The sequence below is a fragment of the Marmota marmota genome, unplaced genomic scaffold (assembly GCF_001458135.2).
Source record: "Marmota marmota marmota unplaced genomic scaffold, marMar, whole genome shotgun sequence".
NCBI lineage: Eukaryota > Metazoa > Chordata > Mammalia > Rodentia > Sciuridae > Marmota > Marmota marmota.
The window spans coordinates 37,540,965-37,553,158 of record NW_026000229.1 but is presented as its reverse complement, the minus strand read 5'-3'; the positions used below and the strand labels follow the sequence as shown (position 1 = coordinate 37,553,158).

The window sequence follows — 12,194 nt, the reverse complement described above, 5'->3', positions numbered from 1 at the left end:
GAGGTCGGGCCCGCGTGCCCCTCTTCACTGCGGGGTGTTCCGTGTCCCCGCACCCCGACTTCCTGCCTGCCTGCCCGCCTCCCTCGAAGTCTCCCACCCAGGCTGATCAGGCGTGTCTCCTCTGTCCCCTCCCTTCTCTCAGGTCACAAGTACCCTCAGAACCCAGAGGCTCGCACTGTGAAGGTGACTCCCCCCCCCCCCCGGGGAAGAGGGCGACGGCCCCTGGGAGGATGATGGCCGGCGCTCACCTTGCCCAAGCCGGCATCCCTGTGGTCCTTGAGGTGTTGCTTCTGTGCGTGCTGGGTCTCCAGATCACTGAGTCCGGGCTGCCTCCCGCACCCCCTGAGCTGCCGGCGGGAACTGCCTGCCTGAACCTCTTCACTCCGGGGGTTCCTGCCTTCGTGCTGGACACGGAAGCCTCGGTCAGCAACGGGGCCACCTTTCTGGGTTCCCCCACCGTGCGCCGGGGCTGGGATTGTGTGCGCTCCTGTTGCACCACCCAGAATTGCAACCTGGCGCTGGTGGAACTGCAGCCCGACGGCGGCGAGGACGCCATCACCGCCTGCTTCCTCATGAATTGCCTCTACGAGCACAACTTTGTGTGCAAGTTCGCGCGCAGAGAGGGCTTCATCAACTACCTCACAAGAGAGGTTTACCACTCGTACCACGAGCTTCGGACCCAGGGCTTTGGAGGTAAAAAGGAGGAGGCAGAGATGGCGGGCATGGATGGATCTGGAGAGGCTCAAAAGGGAACTAACTATGGTCCCGAGGGAACCAAGCATCAGAAAGAAGTTAGGGAGGAAAATCCAATTCCACCCGATTCCTCCAGGAGGAACTATAACCAGTGAACAAAAGAAAGATGGTATGAGTGGGTATGGGGGACATTCCAGAGCCCAGGCACTGGCTCTTGAATTCAGAATGTTCAGAGGTGATGATCTGGCACTCAAGGGAAGCCTGGCCTTGGGCTGTGTGTATGGGAGAGAAGAGACAACTCTCCAGGCTTCACAACCTCTGACCCTCATAGGCTGAGTCAAATTATTAGGTGTCTGGATGCAGCCTGGTGACTAGAAAGGTACACTGGCCAACCACTGTCCTAGGCACCTTGAGTCCTTGGCAAGTGAGCCTGGCTAGTCTCCTCCACTGGCTGGATGTTGAGCTGATTGACATCTCTGTACACCTGAGAACAGATTGGCCTTTTGTTGATCTGGAGGGGAAAGGCAGACCCCAAGAGACTAAGGAAGAAGCCCTGTCTGGGATTGACTCCAAGAGAGGTGGTGTTGGGGGCACAATAGCCCAGAGGCTCTGGGGTGGGGGATGAGGAAGGTTGCTGGGTGAGTCAGCCCAATGGTATGTATACCTGGTAGGGGAAGGATGTCACCTGTTCATGCAGGTGTGTGTGTGTGTGTGTGTGTGTGTGTATGTATGTATGTGTGCATGCACTCACCCATGTGAACCAAGCAGGGCTCTCCTTGCTTAGGAAATGGTAGCAGAGCTGTCTGCTCACCTTGTTTACTTCCACGGATAGGGGCAAAATGGGGGTCAAAACTCCTCCTTCTTCCTCCAACTGAGCAGTAGGGAGTGAGATCAAGACTGGTCAAAAACCTTTCCTCCTCATTTTCTTCACCTGCTCTCTGGCCAGGTAGGGCTCCAGGACAAAAGTGGGTCATAAACAGATAACCATTACTGAATTCTGTGCCATTCATCCTGCAGGCCTCATTCTGAAAAGGATGCTGTTGTTAGTCAACTGCTTTTTAGATTAGAAAACTGAGCCCCCACCCCACCATAATGTCCATAAATTGTAAACTTAGGACTCACGCAGGGAGACCTCCAAAAGTCCTGGGTTCTTTTTTCACATGAGACTACCGTTCCAGTAGAAACCTAGCATTCTGACCCAAGATAGCCAACAGATAACAAAAGCAAAGAGTGGGGAGTCCAATGGCCAGGACGGGCTGGGGCTGAGTCAGAGGTGAGCTCAGTGTGGAAAGTAGACAAAGGACTTTCCTCTCCAGCCTTTTCTAGGGCTAGTACCTCTTCCAGGTCTCCCAGTAGCTCTTTTGTGTCTCTGAGGAGAAGTGAGATGGGAATTCTGTGAAATGGGGATCAATATCTATGGTCTAAGCTGAACTCTGAGGTCCCACTGGGCCAGAACTGGAGCCTGTTCCACAAGGAAGCAATAGATAGTGTAGGTGGCAGTGACTCTAATTGATTGTCAGTGCCCTTCCTGCTCTGACATAGGCCCTGTAGGAGGCCCACTGAGGGTCAGAGCCAGATCTCTGAAGTCTGGTCAGGAAGGTGAACTGGATAAGGGTCACCTGGTCTTGGGCTCAGCCTTTCTCATCTGGAAACCCCCAAGGACTGGCCTACTTGGCACAAGGTAGGCTAGAGTGGGGATTTCCTGGGGCATGTAAAAAGTTGGGTGGGACTTGGACTACAAGTGAGCCCCAGGACATTGTAGACTATTTTCAGGGTTCTGTCTTGGAAACTGGGGGAAGCTGTGTATGTCAAGGGCTCCACTGTTGGCTAAGTCTGGCTGGTAAACTGGAGGCTAGAGCAGACAGAAGCAGCCAAAATAGACTGGGTAGTCAGGGCTTCTGAACTTTTTTTTTTTTTTTTTCTGGTACTGGGAATTGAACCCAAGACTCTCACACATGCCAGGCAAGTACTCTACCACTGAGTCATATCCCCAGTCCTAAATCTTTGATTCTTATACTTGGTAGAGAAATCCTGTTGAAAAGGGTTGATTTGTTTTCTCTTCCCTGCCTGTGGCCAGGCCAGTCCAGTCCAGATTCCTACAGCTGGAGGCCAAGGAGTTTGTCCCTCCTCTCCCCTGCTCCTGCCCTCCCCCATCTTTCCTATGGCAGAGTGGTTTAGGAGGTGGAATCTGTGTTTCCCTGGAGATGTCCTGGAGCTTGGCAGCTGGGGGAGGACTGGTTTTATTGCCAGTCTAGCCTTTGGTCTCTTGGGGATGGGAACAAAGGAGTGGTAGGGCAGGGCATCGGCCCTTGTCCTGGGACCTGGGGCTTAGCAAGTTGTGGGTAGGCAGTTCCTAATTCTATTCAAGGTCTGGCATCTCTCTCCTTGCCACTTTGACCTAGGGGGCTGGGCTTGAGGCCTATAATCTCTTGTCTGCTAGGTAGGCTTCTAAGTAGTCTATTTTCTTTCATTTTCTACAAAATGCAAGGCGGTGGCTCCTCCAGTTCACTGCCCTCTTATTTCATCTCTCAGCCTCTTTTCCTGATCACCACTGAGCCAGGGTTACTTCCAGACATTTTTCTACTCTCTTTTTTCTAAACTCCTTAAATCCAGTATGTTTTCTCAGTTTTGTAGGTATCCATAACTTTTGACATGTTTCCCTGTGAAACCTCTTCCCTTCCATCCCTCTGCTGTCTCCATGTGTCCTGGGTCTCTTCTCTGTGACCAATTCTGTGAGCTTCCCCATTGCCCCATTGGCTCTGCTTTCTCTGCCTCATTAAGGAAGAATCCTGTGACTTGGCCTTCTACCAGCTGCCCTCATCTCCTAAACTTTTTTTTTTAATTTTTTTAAACTGGGGACTGGGCCCCAAGGGCACTATACCAGTGAGCTAGATCCCCACTCCTAAAAAAAAAAAAAAAATTATTGCTAAGTTGCTGAGGTGGGCCACAAACTTGTGATCCTCCTGGAATTACAGGTGTGTTCCACCACACCTGACTTTACCTTTTCTTCTTGCTTTGCACTCACTCACTCTTTTTTTTGTTGTTAAATTTTCTTTTCTTTCAATATTTTTTTAGTTATCAATGGACCTTTATTTTATTTATTTATATGCGGTGCTGAGAATCAAACCCAGGGCCTCACACATGCTAGGCAAGCGCTCTAACTCTGAGCCACAACCCCAGCTCATGTACACACTCACTCTTTTTTTTTTTTAATATTTATTTATTTATGTATCTTTAGTTTTAGGTGGATACATTAGTTTGTTTTTATATGGTGCAGAGGATTGAACCCAGTGCCTCATGCATGCTGAGCACTCTACCACTAAGCCACTATCCCAGCCCCCACACTCACTCTTATACCTGAAGTGACCCTCTTTAGAGCCTCCATGGAGGGCAGTATCAGAACTGTAGATGCTGTCATCATTGACACAATCCTACTTGTAGGAATTCATTTTGCTGCTCGATTTACACATGTATACAACAGCTTGACAGACAGTTATTCATTGTAGTATTGTTTATAATAATGAAGAATTGGAAACAATTTCAGTGTCTGTCAACACATCCTCTAATTGAATCCTGTGATGCTGTTGGAATAATAATAAACCCCAAGACAGCATGGTTTAGGAAAGAAGGAAAGAAAGCTGTGAATTAAAATACTATATTCATTACACACAAACTGGTAGATGCCTTTGGTGTAAGGAATTTGGGGTGTTAAGGAAAAGAGGCTAATTAATTTTCACCTCCCTTTTTTATTTAATATACATGTATTATTTAGACTACAAAACAAAAACTCAGGATTTTAAAACAACAAAAATCACACCTCTAAGCAGATGATGACCTATAGTGTGACATTTTGGAGAAGACATGAGCTCTGGAGTCAGTTCAAATCCCAGCTTTGCCATTTAAAAACTGAGCCAGAAGTGCTGGGGATGTGGCTCATTGACAGAGTACTTGCCTAGCATGCACAAGACCCCTGGTTTCACTTAAAAAAAAAACAAACAAACTGAGCCATGACCCTGGGCAAGTTATTAACCTCTCAGGTTGGAGTCAACAAGTTCTTCCTTTTTTTTAAAAAAAAAAAAAAAAAAAGAGATTCCTTTATTTTTTAAAAAATGGGCCTTTACTTTGTTCATTCATTTATATGTGGTGCTGAGAATTGAACCCAGTGCCTCACACATGCCAGGCAAGTGCTCTACCACTGAGCCACAACCCCAGCTCCTCCATTTTTTTTTCCAATATAGAATTCATTTTATTTGGAATAATGAGATTATTCTAGGTAAATGAAAGAACATTTTATGATAGTAAACAAACTTTTTTTCTTTAAAGGTCAAAATAGTAAATATTTTAAGCTTTGTGTGAAATAAGGTCTCTATTGTAACCACTCTGCTGTTGTCATGTGAAAGCAGCCCTAGACAATATGTAAGGACAGGGGCAAAGTTGTGCTCCAACTTACAGGCACACTTTTTTTTTCCCCAGTGCTAGGAATCGAACCCAGGGTTTCATGCATCCTCAGCAAGCAGTCTGCTACTAAGCTACATCTCAGTAGCCCCACAAATTTTAATGTTATATACTTTTTTTCTTTATCCATTTCAAAATATAACAGATGGTGGGATGAATTTGGCCCACAGGCCACAGTGTGCTGACCCCTGATATAGGTAATGCAGATAGGTACTCAGTGTGATGGCAGTCACATTCTCAATGTACCCAGCAAGGCATCAGCTTTGTTGGTAAATACACCTCCTTTCTGTCTCCAGCCCTGGCCTCTGGAAAGCCCACACATATCTGCCACTGCCTGCTGTTTCTGGTGGATCTTTCTTGCCTCAAGTTCAGCTTCTCTGTGAGTGAACACACAGGTTCCCTCTAAATCTAGTTTCCCTTCCATGTGTGCCCTGGCTCTTCCTCCTGAGTTCCCAGAGCCTTTCGTGAGAAGCCTGAAGTGTCTGCCCACCAGTTTCTTACATCCTTCTTTCCATTTTCTTGACTGCTTTGTGATTCAGACCCTTCCTGTTGAACTTGCCCTGACCACTGCCCTGGTCCACCTGTCACCCTCCTTGCTGCACAGAACCTTTCCAAACATATGTGTGAACAAGTACTGCCCAGAGCAGGAGCTCTCTGCTGAGTCCTAGCCCCTCCCTTAGGACTCCTGGGCCTCCATCAGGAATCTCAGAGGTCAGAGTCTGGTAATGCAAAAGCCTCCAGGACTTTGCCCCACTGCTCACAGCCAACATCTGTCCCCTTCCTGTATCATCAGTTGTTTAATATTTGAATATTACTTCTGTTGTGAACAAACACTCTTGCCTGGCATTCTGCAGCTCTTTGAGGTTTGTGCCAGCCTGGCTGATTTCCTTATTGCCCATTGAACCAGCCTTGCAGATTCCTAGCTCCTCACTCTTGTTTTCTATTGTCATCAGCAACAAAAAAGATTTAAAAATTCTTCTTCCCTTCTCCAGAATGCCTTCCTTCCTCTGGCCTATCTCCATTCTCACAGTGTCCTCTGCCTTGTCTTGTACATATACTGCTTCATGTTGTTGGATTTTATCTGCCCAACTGGACTATAATTCCTGCCAGACACTTTGTTCATTTCCTAGGGCTGTTGTAACAAATCACTATAAACTGTTTGGCTTAAAACAACAGAAATTTTGGGCTGGAGTTGTGGCTCAGCAGTAGAGCGCTTGCCTAGCATGTGCAAGGCCCTGGGTTCAATCCTCAGCACCACATAAAAATAAATAAAGATATTGTGTCCAACTACAACTAAAAAATAAATATTAAAAAAAAACAACCCAGAAATTTAGGAGTGTGGATGTAGCTCAGTGGTAAAGCACTTACCTAGCATGAATGAATGCATGAGGTTCTGGGTTCAATCCCCATCACCACATAAAAAATATACAACAACAACAATAAAATGATTTTAAAAAAATCAAATTTATTCTCTCACAGTTCTAGAGGTCAAAAGTCTAAAATCAAGATGTCATCAGAGACACACTGTCTCTGAAGATTTCAGCAGAGAATCCTTCCTCACCTCTTCCAGTTTATGGTGGCTCCGTGTGTCTTTTGGCTTGTGACTGCCTCACTCCAGTCTCTGCTTGTCTTGACATGGCCTCTTCTTTCATTTTGTCTTCTCTTCTGTTTCTTAAAGGACACTTGTGGAGGGGAGAGGCTGGGCTTGTGGCTCAGCAGTAGAGCGCTTGCCTAGCACGTGTGAGACCCTGGGTTCGATCCTCAGCACCACATAAAAATAAATAAATAAAATAAAGATATATACTTAAAAAAAAAAACACTTGTCATTAGATTTGGGGCCTAGCCAACTAATCCAGGATGACCTCATCTGGAAATCTGTAACATACGTACTTCTGCAAATGTCCTTTTCCCAAATAAGGTCACATTTGTAGGTTTCAGGGGTTTGCAGTGGACATATCTTTTGGGAGCCACCATTTAATGAGTGGAACTCATGCTTTGTTCTTATCTCTGTCCCCTGGCTTTTGATCCTGGATGGAGGAAGCCATAGGCACAGACTGTCACTAAGAGTCTATCACTAAGATTCTACCACTTGTAGAATCTGTCAGAGCTGACACAGACACCTCATTCCCATAGCCACTCACCCTGGGGTTCCAGGGCCTGCTACCTTATTTCTCAGTAACTCTGCTTTAGACCTCTGTCCAGACAGGCTTTTGCATGGTCTAGACTGGCAGAGTAAACATGATAAATTTTAATTACACATTTCCTTTTTTGACTTTAAAAGAAAGTGTTACTTTAACCTTAAAGTGTTACTTTAAAGCAATTAGCACAAGCACCTGCTTATTATAGAGGAACAAGCTCATTCCTCCAAGTACATACACACTTCCCAAATGAGGTTAGACAGCACAGGCTGTTCAGTAAGAAACAGAAAGTGGGTTTTACTACATAAAGAATGTCTCCAGTATACTAAAGTCATAATGTCCCTGAATAGAGAACAAGACACTGGTTTTGTTAGCTTTTACCATGTCCCACACAAGCTGCTAAGTTCCAAGTTGATCCAGATATGGCCCATAGTTCCCCTGCCCTACTTCCTTCCCCAGGAGATACCTAGTCCATTCAGTGAGAGTTGATCTTACTTCACCTTCCCCCAGGGTCCCGGATCCCAAGGGCCTGGGTGGGCATAGACTTGAAGGTGCAGCCCCAGGAACCCCTGGTGCTAAAGGATGTGGACAACACAGATTGGCATCTACTGCAGGGTGGCACAGACGTCAGGATAGAGGTGAGATATTGGACCGACTTCCTGACCTCCTCCCCCATCAGCCTCCTAGGGTAATAGGCTAACCAGTGGCTCCAGGTGGTGTGGGGTGGAGAGAAGGTGAGGATGAATTTAGCACCAAGTCCCTAGGAGGTGGGTATGTGGCTGGGAGTTCCTGGGGCAGCCCAAGGGTATTAAGGGGTGTCCAAGCCTGATGACCAGTCTTATGTGTAGAGGAATAATCCGGACCAGGTGGAGCTGTGGGGACTCAAGGAAGGCACCTACCTGTTCCAGTTGACAGTGACTGGCTCAGAACAACCAGAGAATAAGGCCAACGTCACAGTCACTGTGCTATCTGCCAAGCAGACGGAAGGTGAGGGAAGGGTGGGCAGGTGGCACCTGGAGCCTTCCGCCCTCTGCTAATGGGTCCCATAGCCTCCCCCTCACAAGCTCTCCTCCCTCTAGACTACTGCCTTGCATCTAACAAGGTGGGCCGCTGCCGGGGTTCCTTCCCCCGCTGGTACTATGACCCCACAGAACAAATCTGCAAGAGATTCACTTATGGAGGTTGCTTGGGCAACAAGAACAACTACCTTCGGGAAGAAGAGTGTATGCTAGCCTGCCGGGATGTGCAAGGTGGGCCTTTGAGAGGCAGCTTTGGGGCTTAATTGACTTTTCACCCAGGGTGGGTGGTCTTTCTTCACCAGTCAGGGAGTGGGCTGTGGGAGTTTCCTATTCCCCACCTGCAATCATCTCATATCTGCTGGGACCTGACCATGCCTCTCTGACTTCTCCATTCTCTCCCAGGCCCCTCAATGGAAAGGCACCATCCAGGTAGGTGTTGTTACTTTCCCTGTCTCCCTCACCCTGCCAGGTCTTCCTCCATACCCGTGACCAAGCCAACTTTGCCCAACACATTCCTCCTCTTGTAATATGGAAGGACCATAGAACACCCCACCCCTTCCAACCCAACATCTTCCTGTCAGAATCTGCCCAGGTTACATGTATGAGGAGTCGGGTTGGTGGAGAGAGAATAGGCACACATCAGGATATCATGTTGGAGAAGGCCAGGCAGACCATGGACCCTTGGCACCTGTTGTTTGCCTGAGCCTGACCTCACCTCTACCACGTTCTTCCCTGACCCAGTATGTTCTGGCAGCTGCCACTCCACCCAATTCCGCTGCAGTAATGGCTGCTGCATCGACAGCTTCCTGGAGTGTGATGACACCCCAGACTGCCCTGACGGCTCTGACGAGGCCACCTGTGAAAAATGTGAGGCCTGGGGAATGGAAAAGGGGTGGGCAGCAGGCAGGGAGGTCCCAGCAGCTCTGCCCTGTGTCCCTGGGAGACCCTTGTTGAGCCTCTGACTTTTCGTCTCTGCAGACACCAGTGGCTTTGATGAGCTCCAGAGTATCCATTTCCTCAGTGACAAAGGTGAGATCCTCCCCAGAACCTCTGGGTCAGGTCAAACACTGGAACTGCCATCCTCATTCCACCTGGCAGTGCCCGAGGAACCTATTGTATGTGCCAGACTAAGGCCCAAAGGCCTGGAGGGCAGAGGGTTTCTCCTGGGGAGCAGCCTGTTCTCTGGCTGGCTCCTGGGTCCCCTTCTGTGACTATGCTTCCCCACCTCAATGATCGCCCATTATCTGAACAGCTTTGTAATGTTAGCCATGCCCAATGCAGATCACTTAATCAGTTTCTTTTTTTTTTTTTTTTAACTCAGTGTATTAAAAAGGAATTTCAGGTAAATGGAAAGCAACTGTAATTTGCTACAAGTTGAAAATTATGATAAATATAATAAACAATGTTAGTGAATTTTAGCTGGACATCATTGCTTGCCAAGGCTCAGACTCTGAGAACCATCTTCTTTTTTTTTAATATATATATTTTTTGGTTGTAGTTGTGCATAATATGAACATACTGGGTCAGATGTAGTTGGACACAATACCTTTATTTTATTTCTTTATTTATATGCGGTGCTGAGGGTCGAACCCAGCACTGCACACATGCTAGGCGAATGTTCTACCTCTGAGCCACAACCCCAGCCCTGAGAACCATCCTCTTTGTGAGCCATTTTCTTTGTTAAAAATGCAAACTACAGTGACAGAAAATTGAAAAATAACTGTGTAAGTCCATGTAGTTTCCCATTATGCCAAAGCTTATTTTCAGACTTTGCCTTCCTTGTCTCTGGCAAAACTGCAGAAGATCCAGATGTTTCTGGGGCTCCCAGATCCTCACTGAACCACAGTTGCTCTCCCCATGGCTGGGCAGGCAGGAGGTGGTGGGCAGAAGCCACGTGGGGCCTGCAGGGTGGTGGCAGGGATTCTCTGTGTGCTCACTGCTTTGCCTGCTCTCCACCCCCCAGGGCACTGTGTGGACCTGCCAGACACAGGACTCTGTCAGGAGAGCATCCCACGCTGGTACTACAACCCTTTCAGTGAACGCTGTGCCCGCTTCACTTATGGTGGTTGTTATGGCAACAAGAACAACTTTGAGGAAGAGCAGCAGTGTCTCGAGTCCTGTCACGGCATCTCCAGTGAGGGGGCTGGTGGGGATGTATTGGGTGGGATGAAGAAGAAGAGACTTAGCTCTGTCCCAAGGCCTAAGTGGGTCACCCCTCCATCAAGCCATGGGAGAGAATGGCAAAGAGGGGCTGGGGCACTGGGAGCAGCTGAGTCTCAGGGCCCTTAATACTAACTGGTCTCTCTCCCCCATCATGTTGCAGAGAAAGATGTGTTTGGTCTGCGACGGGAAAGCTCCATCTCCAGTGTAGGTAAGCTCTGGTCTGTCCTGATGCCAAGGTGGATGCATAGATATCAACTCAAGGGATCAACTCCACATGATTGGTTGTGGACTCTTAAACCATGTTGAAAAGGATCCTAAGGTTACCTATAGAGACAGACTACTGCGATCAAATAGTGAGGCCCGTCATGGGCAAGGAAGGGAAATTCGGAGTGTGGAAATTCGGAGATGTCTGTAATCAGAGTCCCAGATCTTTTTCCCAAGCTATCTGTAAGTAGAGTAACTTAGAGCCAAGACCTAAGACCCATTGGAACCCATCTGAGCTGCCAGAGCTGCCTTCAGTTTATATGCTGGAGGTGTGAGTTGGGTACCCATGTGCTTCCATACCTGGCATCTATTTGACTTGACTCCCTTGGTAGAATGGGGTAAGTGTCATAGCCAGGCAAGGCTTGGGAGCCCCTTTTTCTGCTCCTTCTTCCCCAGGCTCTGTGGAAGTGGCTGTTGCTGTACTCCTGGTCACCTGCATCATCATGGTGATAGCCATCCTGGGTTATTGGTGCTTCAAGAACCAGAGACAGGACTTGCGCAGACATCACCACCTGAATCACCCACCACCCACCCCTGCCAGCTCCACTGTCTCCACCACTGAAGACACAGAGCACCTGGTCTATAATCATACCACCCGACCCCTCTGAGCCTGGGGCTCTTGCCATCTCTTACCAGGCCCTGCTTCCTGCTTACCAAGACAGAGGCCTGGACTGGGGAAAACTTTGGGACCAGACTCCTGCCTGTTTTCCTGGCACATTCTGCCTCAAAAGCCAGGGCTTTAGCTGTCTTGGAAGCCTCTGGGCTCAGGCTAGTTGTTTCTGAGAAAACACAAGGGTCTGAGAGAAGCAAAAAATCCTTGAACCAGGAGTATTGTGCATAGAAGGACCTGCCCTGCCTAGGGGTTCAGAGGAAGTTGGAGTTTTAGGTCCTGGTTGAAGCTGCCTGCCCCCACCCCCATGGTGCCTGGGATGGTGTCAGAAGCTGGAGGCCCCAGTGTCTTCCACAGCTGCCCTTCCACTACACGGTCCAGAGCTGGAAGGAAGGACTTCTCTATTGTAGTTAGTGTTGTAAAGTATTGCTTTTGGGGGCTGGAGGCATAGATCAGTGCTAGAGTGTGTGCTTAATGCTTAGCATGCACAAGGCCCTGGGTTCTATCCCCAGTGTTGGGGAGGGGAAATAAAAAAAAAAGCTTTATGTTTATTTAATGCCCTAGGGGTAGGAGTGAAGACAAATGGAAGGTATGTCTTCCTTTGCCTTCTTTCTTCCTTTTCCCTTGAGGTTGAGCTCTGCCCTTGACCAGCCCCTGAATCCCCAGTGCCTAACCCCAGGGCTCTCTGACATCACACCACCAACCCCTCCTCAATTTCCCACAAATCCAATTCACTCACAGTGTGATAAAATGGTTTGTGAGGCTGGGGTGTAGCTCAGTGGTGGAGTGCTTGCCTAGCATGCATGAGGCCCTGGATTCAATCCCCAGCACCTCAAAAAATAAAATTTTTAA

At 48.1% G+C, this 12,194-nt stretch overlaps 1 protein-coding gene and 1 non-coding gene across 5 annotated transcripts in view; both read left to right on the top strand.

Moving 5' to 3' along the window:
* Spint1 (serine peptidase inhibitor, Kunitz type 1) overlaps positions 1-12,194 on the top strand; it is a 20,083-nt gene extending 7,889 nt beyond the window's left edge. For all 4 annotated transcript variants that reach the window (XM_048793332.1, XM_048793333.1, XM_015480812.2 and 1 more), the window contains exons 2-11: positions 143-693; positions 7,797-7,924; positions 8,135-8,273; positions 8,366-8,536; positions 8,708-8,734; positions 9,047-9,172; positions 9,284-9,334; positions 10,269-10,439; positions 10,629-10,676; positions 11,129-12,194. In XM_048793332.1, the coding sequence (XP_048649289.1) occupies positions 231-693; positions 7,797-7,924; positions 8,135-8,273; positions 8,366-8,536; positions 8,708-8,734; positions 9,047-9,172; positions 9,284-9,334; positions 10,269-10,439; positions 10,629-10,676; positions 11,129-11,340 (1,536 nt within the window). In that variant the 5' untranslated portion in view covers positions 143-230 and the 3' untranslated portion in view covers positions 11,341-12,194. The remainder of the gene's footprint in view (positions 1-142; positions 694-7,796; positions 7,925-8,134; positions 8,274-8,365; positions 8,537-8,707; positions 8,735-9,046; positions 9,173-9,283; positions 9,335-10,268; positions 10,440-10,628; positions 10,677-11,128) is intronic.
* On the top strand, positions 12,107-12,178 carry Trnaa-agc. Its single transcript has one exon. It is a non-coding gene; the product is annotated as a tRNA-Ala (tRNA).